This window comes from Clarias gariepinus, chromosome 11 (genome assembly GCF_024256425.1).
Source record: "Clarias gariepinus isolate MV-2021 ecotype Netherlands chromosome 11, CGAR_prim_01v2, whole genome shotgun sequence".
NCBI lineage: Eukaryota > Metazoa > Chordata > Actinopteri > Siluriformes > Clariidae > Clarias > Clarias gariepinus.
In genome coordinates, this window is record NC_071110.1 from 13685607 (window position 1) to 13696751 (window position 11145).

Below are 11145 nucleotides of genomic sequence, written 5' to 3' on the forward strand. Positions count from 1 at the left end.
GTAAGCATGGAGCTTTTTTAACTTAATTTGTTTTTAATGTTTTTGTTCTTGTTTGTGTTTTAAATATTCTTCTTCGGGCTATTTGTCACTCAGCCCCTCCTCAGGTGGATGGTGGGAGTCCAGTGTGTGCTTACAGTGTGGAGCTGTTTGCCCCCCAAGCTGAGGAGGCCAAGGAGGTGCATCATGGCCATGAGCTTGAATGCACCGTGCACAGCCTACTACCTGGAAGAACATATGGCTTTCGTCTGAGAGCAGCCAACAAAGCTGGGGTTAGTCCTACGCACCAGCCAGCCAGCACTTAGTAATAGAAAATTAAAACAAAATACTGTAGCTGAACTAAAAAAAAGAATACACCAGACTATTACAATTGTATTTGACTTCACTGACCATGACAGCTTGGTCATCAAAAGGATTTTAGATTCAGGCAGAATCTACTGTACTCATGTAGATTTCACAATGCACACATTTTTTTTTATAACAAAACACAATGGTTTCATGGGCCTAAAAAGTTAACTTGTGGTTTCAGATTTCTCAAAATTATATGCTAACTGTAGTCAGTGTTACCATAAAAAACAAACCTCTCATTTTGATTAGATTATTATGACTTTACTTAGAATATACCTAAATGTAAATGTATTCAGAAATGATGTTTCATTATTTGTGGGAGAAATTAGTGGAATTTACTTATAAAACTAATTAATAGAAAACTAAAAAAAAAAAAGGAATAGAAGTAATAGGAAAAAAGAAAAAATACTGTAGCTGAACTAAAAAGAATACACGAGACTATTACAATTGTATTTGACTTCACTGATGTAGATTTCACAATGCACATATTTTTTTTATAACAAAACACAATGATTTAAAAAGTCCAAAAATTTCCTCATGCTAATTATGATAATATTGTAGGCTTTCTTTTAACTTTTAAAATTTTGTTTCTGATTGTAAATCTACACCGGTTGATGGCTGTCTGGTTATCTTTTAGCCATAACTCTAATTCCATTTTATGTACTCACCATGTGTTTATTATTCCGATTCTCAGTTTGGGCCTTTCTCTGAGCGCACCGAGGTGACCACAGGAGCAGGCGCGCCGGAGGCTTGTCGACCTCCTCATATCATCTGCAAATCTCCTTCATGTGCTGTGGTCAGCTGGGATGTAAGGATCACCTACATCATATTTTATTTTGTATATGCAGACAATCATCGCAGACATGCATTCAATTATTTTCTTTTCAGCTAGCATAACATGAAGATTAGTCCTATTATTTGGCCTTTAAAACATCTTCTGTCTTTCAGTCCCCATCCTGTAATGGTGCAGCAGTGACTGAGTTTCGGCTGGAGTGGGGGGCAGCTGAGGGCAGCATGCAGGTGATCTACAGCGGAGCTGCAACGAACTACGAGCTGAAAGGTCTGCTTCCTGCCACCAACTATTTCTGTAGAGTGCAGGTAAGTGCTGCAAATCAAACTACACAATGTGGTCTTTGTGGCTGTGTGATATTCTTATCAGACTGTTAATAAAACACATTATTTAAACCTTCTGCGAATGTTCTAAAAAAGACATAAATCCTTATTTCATTTCCTGCTTAAAATCCCCCCCCCCCCCAAAAAAAAATGTGTATTCATTTAGAAGAGAAAGCCCTCGTTACCATTTACACGGAATTCTGAATACTGCAATCAAAAATTGTTTTAGGAGCGCTTGAACATATTTGCTACTGGGTTGGATCCCCCTTTTGCTTTTTCATAATTGCTCTAATTTTCCATGGCATAGATTCAGCAAGGTCCTGGAAACATTCCTTACTGATTTAGTATATTGTAATGATAGTGTGACAGGAATCATAGATTTGTGAGATAGTTTGTTATCCTGTGGTCATAAAGGGATTAACATGGTCAGCAACTATACTCAGGTAGGCTGTGGAAATTAAATGATGCTCACTGGATACTAAAGGGTTCAAAGTGTACCAAGAAAATATCCTCCACACCATTACACCACCAGCAGCAGCCAAGGCAGGATAGGTCATGTAGTGTTCTTGTTGTTTATGCCAAATTCTGACTCTAGAATCCAGTAATCAACCTAGCAATGTTTTTTCCAGTCTTCCGTTGTCAAATTTTTGCAAGATTCAATGTGTTGTGCGTTCATAGATGCTCTTCACCATACATCAGTTGTAACAAGATGTTATGTGAATAGTGTTATCTTTCTATCAGCCCAAGCCAGTCTGTCTTTATCATCCGACCTCTGGTATCAACAAGGCATTTTCACCCAGGGAATTGCCGCTTACTGGACATACAGTCATGTGAAAAAATTAGGACACCCTTTGAAAGCATGTGGTTTTTTGTAACATTTTTAATAAATGGTTATTTCATCTCCGTTTCAACAATACAGATAGATTAAAGTAATCCAACTAAACAAAGAAAACTGAAGAAAAGTCTTTTCAAGATCTTCTGTAAATGTCATTCTACAAAAATGCCTATTCTAACTGAGGAAAAAGATAGGACACCCTTGCCCCTAATAGCGAGTGTTACCTCCTTTGGCTGAAATAACTGCAGTGAGACGGTTCTTGTAGCCATCTACCAGTCTTCGACATCGGTCTGAGGAAATTTTACCCCACTCCTCAATGCAGAACTTTTTCAGCTGTGAGATGTTTGAGGGGTTTCTTGCGCGTACAGCCCTTTTCAAGTCACCCCACAGCATCTCAATGGGATTCAAATCTGGACTTTGACTTGGCCATTCCAGGACTCTCCATTTCTTCTTTTTCAGCCAATCTTTGGTTGATTTACTAGTATGTTTTGGGTCATTGTCATGTTGCATGGTCCAGTTCCGCTTCAGCTTTAATTTTCTAACTGATGGTCTCACATGTTCTTCAAGCACCTTCTGATACACAGTAGAATTCATCGTGGATTCTATGATGGTGAGCTGACCAGGTCCTGCTGCAGCAAAGCAGCCCCAAACCATGACACTTCCACCTCCATGCTTCACAGTTGGTATGAGGTTCTTTTCTTGGAATGCTGTGTTTGGTTTACGCCAAACATGTCCTCTGCTGTTGTGTCCAAATAATTCAATTTTGGACTCATCTGTCCAAAGAACATTATTCCAGAAGTCCTGGTCTTTGTCAACTTTATCTCTGGCAAATGTCAGTCTGGCCTCGATGTTTCTCTTGGAAAGCAAAGGTTTCCTCCTTGCACACCTCCCATGCAAGTTAAACTTGTACAGTCTCTTTCTGATTGTAGAGGCATGTACTTCTACATCAACAGTAGTCAGAGCCTGCTGTAGTTCTCGAGATGACACTTTAGGGTTTTTGGAGACCTCTTTTAGCATCTTGCGGTCTGCTCTTGGGGTGAACTTGCTGGGGCGACCAGTCCTGGGCATGTTGGCAGTTGTTTTGAAAGCCCTCCACTTGTAGACTATCTTCCGGACAGTGGAATGGCTGATTTCAAAATCTTTTGAGATCTTTTTAAATCCCTTCCCAGACTCATAGGCTGCTACAATCTTTTTTCTGAAGTCCTCTGACAGCTCTTTTGGTCTCACCATGGTGCTCACTCTCACTTCAACAGTCAGGAGCACACCAAACTAAATGTCTGAGGTTTAAATAGGGCAAGCCTCATTCAACATGCAGAGTAACGATCTACTAATTATGTGCACCTGGTGTGATATACCTGTGTGAGATCTGAGCCAATTTAAGAGGGAATACATGTGAGGGTGTCCTATCTTTTTCCTCAGTTAGAATAGGCATTTTTGTAGAATGACATTTACAGAAGATCTTGAAAAGACTTTTCTTCAGTTTTCTTTGTTTAGTTGGATTACTTTAATCTCTCTGTATTGTTGAAACGGAGATGAAATAACCATTTATTAAAAATGTTACAAAAAACCACATGCTTTCAAAGGGTGTCCTAATTTTTTCACATGACTGTATCTCTCTTTTTCAGACTAGTCTCTATAAACCATACTGACGGTTGTGATTGAAAATCCGAGTAGGTCAGCAGTTTCAAAAATACTCAGACTAGTCCATTTGGCAACAGCCACCATGCCACAAAGTCAGTTAAATCTCCTTTTTTCATCATTCAGTTGCTCATATTTATATGGCTTTGTAGTTTTTATTAAAACATATGTGTTTATCCTCATGTTACTTTAGTAGGTTCGAGATTAAACCTACTGTAGTAATGCAGTCATGTCATGAGGGGGGAAGGAAGATTGATATCAGGGAGTAAGAACACAGTCGTCTATTGTAATGTTTTACCAAGTGGTAAGGTAAAGTAACATGAGGATAAATACATATGTTTTAATAAAAACTACAAAGCCATATAAATATGAGCAACTGAATGGTGAACCTTGGGTATATTTTGTTTTCTTGCACTCGTATATCTGATTTTGTTTGTCAATTAGTTACTCTTAGAGTTAAGCTCACTCACACACCATTAAAATGGTGACCATACATACTTGCTTTAAACAAGATGCTTATGAAAATGCTATTTAGCCCCAGGCAACATAAATTGAAATAAATACAAATTGGTTATGAAAATTCCAAGTTTTTAATGCTGTATTTGGATAATTTGAGCATTGATAACTTGTCACCACTGAGTTTTAAATGTTTTCCAATAATTTCTGCATTTTACACTGTTAATGTTGACCTAAGGATATGATTTATTAATAAAAATGTAAAAAATGAAAGATGGTGATCTTGAAAGATGGTTATGCTTTTTGCTCCCCCCAGTGGTTAAATAAGCTCATTTCATGTACTTTAGCTCATGTATTTGTTTACTTGACCTTATGCTTTTAAACTCGTTAACCGGTCTCATCCAGCTTTCATTGATGCCATTTGCGGATTAAGCACCCTTTAAGCTGCTTAAAGTAGTTAAGCCTTTGTTTGTAGTCACAGAGTTTTTGTTAATCATGATGTTATTTCCCTCATTTAGGTTTTTTTTTTTTTTTAACTTATTTTTAGATAATTGTACAGTGCTGCAAGTGTCCATACAAGTCTGCGTGTTTGTTTGTGTTCAGGCATTGAATGTTGCTGGTGTGGGGCCATTTAGTGAAGTGACACTGTGTCAGACACCATGCTCCGTGCCTGCCGTGGTTAGCGTTGTTCATGCTCTCCGCGAGAGCGAGATGAGGGTGGAAGTGAAGGGCTCTGATGGAGGAGAGGAGGAAGAGGATGAAGAAGAAGATGAGGAAGAGGATGAAGAAAGAGACTCTCCGCCCCTCTACTCTCCTTCTACTTGCTTGGGGCTGCGCTGGGAAGCACCGTGCGATCATGGAGCAGAGATTACATCTTACCTGATTGATATAGGAGAAAGACAGCCGATATCCACTGGCCCTGTAACCAAGTACATTATACAGAACCTGCAACCTGATACCACCTACAGGTAATCTCAGATGTTAGGATTTTTATTTTTAATGATTATGTTAGAGTAGGTTTATTTAACCTTAATACATTGTATTAATGTAGTAATTTAGAAGCACTGTATATTGTTCTTTATTACATTCATTCACGTATTTGTAGTAAATGTGTATTTGTGTAATGCAAAGAAATAATATATTCCACTGTCTAAATGCCTGACAGTGTTTGTCTAATGCTTCGTTCGTTATAATCTTCTTTCACTTTTGTGTTAATATTTGCATAATTTTACTTAATGGAAATGGGGCGATGCGCTTTTTCCCCCCACTTAAATTTGTAGCTTCAATGAAATTTGTATGTGGATGAAAACCAACTCGATAGGCTAATTGTACTTGGATTACTTCTCATTTTATTAGATGCAATAGCACAATAAGCTGTATATGAAGTTTAAATGTACTGTATAAATACATCATTTAAGAGGGGTAAGTGGTTTTGTGTGTGCAGGATAAGAATCCAGGCTTTAAACAGCCTTGGTGCTGGTCCCTTTAGTCACACTTTTAAGCTGAAGACAAAACCACTGCCTCCTCTGCCTCCACGGCTGGAGTGCACTGCATTCAGCCACCAGACGCTCAGGCTGAAGTGGGGTGATGGTCCGGCCAAGAATTCCCCTACAGACTCACTGCAGTACCAGCTCCAAATGGAGGATAAAAATGGCAGGTAAGCCCATCCATTATCTATTTATACACTTCAGTTGAGCAGCATCATATCATGGTGGCATAGTGTTTAGCACTGTGGCCTTGCACTTTTAGTATTGAGGGTTTGGGTCCCACCTTTGGGTTTATGTCTGTGCATGTTCTCCCCGTGCTTGGTGGGTTTCCTTCCACAGTCCAAACACATGCAGCCTAGGCTAATTGTCGTTTCTCAGTTGTTTGAGCATGTGTGCGTTTATGTTTGTGCCCTGTAATGATTTGACACCCCACCTTGTGCCCCGTTTACCTCCCATGAGAGAGTAGAACTAAGTATAGAATAAATACTTTTGTGTTTTCTTGTAGGTTTATATCCTTGTATAAAGGACCTTGCCACACTCACAAAGTGCAGAGGCTTAATGAGTCTACCTCTTATTCGTTTCGCATTCAAGCCTTTAACGAGGCGGGCGAAGGGCCCTTCTCTTCAGTGTACACCTTCACCACCCCTCGCTCACCCCCAGGTCCACTCAAAGGTAAGTCATTTGGTTCTCTTACATCTTCACCTGGGTCTTAGTGCGTTTTCACATAAGGGCAAAGGATCTTTCCCGAGAACCCTTGACCCTGAAGTCTGGTTCATTTTAAACAGTGAGAACAGTATCGTGCCACCCTCAGGAACCGTACCAGAGCCCATTCCGAAAGGTGGTCTTAGCGTTCTTTGGCACGATCGAATCAGATATGGAAGCCAATCGTACCAGAGAACGGAGTTAGATCACTGTTTAGAAACAAGTTCTTTAGTGTCGTCAGAAATCTGGAGATGTGAGAAGGGAACAGTCATTCCTGGAAACAGTACAAATCAATTGTGGCTAATGTAAAAACGCCTTTAGACTTTTCAAACTGGTTTTCCGTATTTAAATTTCCTTTTTTTTTTTTTAACATATCTAGCTCCACGTGTGGAACGACTGGAAGAGTCCTGTGAGATAAGTTGGGAGTCCCTGCCGCCTATGAAGGGGGATCCAATCATATACTGCCTGCAGTGCACGCAGGGCAATTCTGACTTTAAACAGGTACCTCTGTTCATTGTGTAGTTGTTCTGTTTGATGGCAGCTTTTAGATTTTTATGAGCACATCTTGTTCAAGGTTTATGCCTGTCCTCAGTGTTTATGGTTTTTTAGAACAGTTAAAGAACCATATCTGTCTGTTAAATGTGAGATCAAGTAAGAAACAGCCTGCTTGTTTTATTATTTATTGAAGTACAATGGATGGAAGCTTCAGAGGAAACAAATGTATGTACAGTGTCGGACAAAAAGAATGTGTACACTTCAGGAAAAGGAAAAACTTATAACTAAATTTTTATATGTTAAAAGCTGATATCTGTTAATATTATAATGATAATGTGATAGTATTATTATTATTATTAATAATAATAATAATAATAATACTGTGTTAATACATATCATACAGTTTTTCTTTTTCTGAAGTGTGTATAATTTTTTTGGGCTGACTCTATATTTGTGCCTGTATTTTAATTTAAATTTATGAAGTTCAAAAACATGCAAAAATATATATAAGTTTGGACACACCTTCTAAATTACTGTTTTTTGTTTAGAGATTTATTTTCTACATTCTAGATTTCAAAACTATGAAATACCTGTAAAACGCATAAAATTACATAATTACTAAGAGCAACAACAACAGTCAATTGTTGTTTTAAGATATGGAGGTTAGCTGTTTGGAATAGTTCTTACAAGAACAGTTTTGTCAAGTGCTTTTGCAAGATTAAAATGTAGTAATTATTTAATGGAGATTATTGCATATTTTGGATGCCTTCAGCATTGCTTTACAACGGAGGTAGATATAAAATCAAGAACAATTATGGAATTAGAAGTTGTGTGAAAACTTTTGACTGCTATTGTAAAATAAATAAAAGTTTAGTCTTTAGCAGACATCGTCTGACACGTCTCAAAGCAGTGTTACAGAAATCAGCATGTAGATTTATATCCCTAATGAGCAAGCCTTGAGGCGACAGTAGCAGTGAAATCTTTTAAGATGACACTGGGAAGAAAAGTGCATCCACCAGTTGGGTATTAGATACGCAACAGCTTTTTTCAGTTTCCGCCTACCCTCTTATTCACTTGTGACTGTGAGCCAGTCACAGAGGAGCTGGTTGGACAGATGGGAGGTTTTCCAGACTGATTGGTTCCGTCCCATCCTGCATGCTTTTTCAACACACCTGGACTGTCTGGGATGTTTTATTGGGTGGGAAAACATTCAGCATCTGTTCAAGATTTTAATTTGATTTTTATATTTTCTTCCTTTTAGATGTACAAGGGCTCAGATACTCTATTCCGCCTCCCCTCCCTGAGCTCGTCTTCTGAATACCGTTTCCGTGTGTGTGCGATCCGCCAGTGCCAGGATGCTCCAGAGATCATGGGGCCGTACAGTTCCAGTGTCACTTTACTGCCTCTTCGCATCGAATCTCCCAGCTCATCCAGCAGTGCAGGACCTAAAGCTACCGAGAGCCACCAGCCTCGACGCAGCCTCACAGACGAGCAGTTCTCCCTCCTCATCATCGCCCTGCTCGCCCTCACCTCCATCCTCATTGCTGTGGCCATCCAGTACCTCGTCATCGAATGAATAATTTTTTTTTTCTTTTCTCCAAGCCACAAGGCCAAATCCTGTCATTTCTGTTTAGTTTTTCTGTGCGTTTCATTTTCCATCTGTTTCGTTCTCGGCACCAGAGTGGGTTGAGGTAACGTGAGAGAAAGGAAAGAATGATAAAAGGAAGCCGAGGCTGTAGATTTATTTCACCGATTTTTCTTTTGGACTCTTCTCGCTGTTATCAAACCCTTCTATCTCTGCAATGCTATTAGAAAGAACAGTATTCTCCCTGTAGCTGGGAGTTGAATACTCGAGGATTAGAAACGAAGCTTAACGCTCATCGCATACTCTTTTTAATCATTCATTTATGTGTAGCTATAGTTTTTTATTATTTATATTTTTAGTTTTAACTATAATTTGTCCAATATGTGACTTTGGATTTGTGTTCCATAGCTGGCACGGTGATGGCGTACGGTCTGCTGGTACATGGTTTGCTAGTGTGCAGTTTACTGGTGCACTGATTGCTGCTCGTTGGTAAGCTGTTCACCGATGCCCTAGTCACTGGTGCGCTATTAGGGGGACGAAAATCAGAGGGCCAGTGAATACAGAGGAAAGGGATGAGAGGAGGCAGGGAACGTCAACCTGCCACTAACACATGGGGGAAAGTGGGGAGACAGGAAAAGCCTTGAGGTTCTTAAGGGACCGAGCTCTCACTAGGAGATTAGTTTAATGACATCACTGAGAGAAGGGAGACTGATACACTTGTTCACCTTATAGAACATTCATTTAGCACTTTCCTTAAAACCCTTTTTGATGTGCAGAATGTGTAGGGATGCAAAAAAAAAAGACGAGAGATGTTAGTATATTTTTGTATAGCATGATGCAAGGACCTGCTCATTTGAGATCTGGGTTGGTATAGGGTTAGACTCTGGGGGGAAGGGGAGGGGTAAAAAAAAGAAGAAAACTAACAGTCAGATGTTATTTTTATTATCATGTAAGTATACTGTAGCTTGATTTTACATGCAGCTGCTTTGCTCCGAAATATTGTCCAGCACAAAAAAGTATGCTTATCCAGTTATTTTTGCACCTTAGTGAGAAGAAGAAAAAAAAAAACAGTACTGACTGCGTCTTGATCTTGTGATGCGTTTTACGGAACACGCGCTCTGATTGTGTGAGCCCTTGTGTTTTTTTGGGTGTTGAATTGTATTACCATAAAACTAGTTATTGAAACCTTTTATTTCAGAAGTAATGACTTCAGATATGTGATCGGAATCAACCATTTTCTCTGCCTAGTGTTTTCTTAATTTCTCTGATTGTTTCTCTGATTGTCTTTTTTGTTTGTTTTCTTTTGTTTCTTTTTACCAATATAAATTTTCTCCTTATTACTAATTATAAAAGTATTCATATTCAGTCATGTTATTCATTATTTTCCTCATTTGAATCACATATTTTTTGTAGTTATGCAAAAATAATCACGATTAATCTATTCCAGAGAAACTAAGAAAAAAAGATTAAAGCAAACAGCAGTTCTAAAATGTGTTGATTCTACATGTACTTCCTGTGAAACAGAATTGTTTGCCTTTTCTCTGTGTAAAGTCGTTGTAATAGATTGCCGACGCTGCATGATGGCAGTAAGACAATCTAGCTGTGAGGTCTAGTGTTGTGAGTGGTTATGGCAGTGCTGCTTCCATGACCGTTTAAACTACAGGTTCCCTGCAAGTCTTGGTTTAATTACATGATTTGGTCTAGGTGGTTTGCAGATGTCTTCTCTTTGTCACTGAAGGAAATGAAAACCCAAATTCCTATTTTTGATAGTGATAAAACTGTAATTGCAAAGTGTGCCATTTTAACATCTCCCCCACCATAGTAGGCTTGGTCCATGGGAGGAGACCAAAAAAAAAAAAAAAAAAAACTACAAAAATATGCACAAAAATGAGACCATTTTTATGTAATTTTAATGGTTGCAGTTACCTCATACACACGTACATTCCAAAATGAAAAATTTGTTATACTATACATAGTACCAGACATATCACTTTAAAATGTTCGTTATGAATTCAGAAATGTATAATCATAAATATGTATCTAAAGTGTATCTGTAAAGTCATGATAAGAACCATGCACAATAAAAAAGTTTATAATTCTTAAATGTTTTTTTATATATACATATATAATTGTGTTAAATAAAATAAATTGTATAATTTTTTTTTTTTTTTTTTTATATTCCTCTTCAGTGTTTAATCCTGGTTGTGGCAGGGCTCCGTGCACGTGCACACACATTGGTCCTTAAGGGGCACCCAGGGGGAAAATATGTACAGGAGCTCCTGTTGTTTTTCCAGTGTTGATCAATGTTTGTTTAGGATTCACTAATTATTATTGTGCTCCCTTTTTCTCAAGTGCTGTGAACAGGTGTTCACCTACTAGTTGTTTAAAATCCTGTTGAGCGATTAATGATGGAGAGGGCAAACAACCTTATTTCCTGTACACCCCAGCTGCACTAATGCACTTATCCCAGCATTTCACTAGTGCTTGGA

General features: G+C 38.5%; 1 protein-coding gene across 5 annotated transcripts in view; it reads left to right on the forward strand.

Annotated features, from left to right (window-relative positions):
- fndc3a (fibronectin type III domain containing 3A) overlaps positions 1-10760 on the forward strand; it is an 86234-nt gene extending 75474 nt beyond the window's left edge. For all 5 annotated transcript variants that reach the window (XM_053506996.1, XM_053507000.1, XM_053506997.1 and 2 more), the window contains 8 exons: positions 94-269; positions 1040-1153; positions 1294-1443; positions 4991-5355; positions 5832-6044; positions 6380-6546; positions 6956-7077; positions 8333-10760. In XM_053506996.1, coding sequence (XP_053362971.1) covers positions 94-269; positions 1040-1153; positions 1294-1443; positions 4991-5355; positions 5832-6044; positions 6380-6546; positions 6956-7077; positions 8333-8647 — 1622 coding nt within the window. In that variant the 3' untranslated portion in view covers positions 8648-10760. The remainder of the gene's footprint in view (positions 1-93; positions 270-1039; positions 1154-1293; positions 1444-4990; positions 5356-5831; positions 6045-6379; positions 6547-6955; positions 7078-8332) is intronic.
- Positions 10761-11145: the final 385 nt, after the last annotated feature.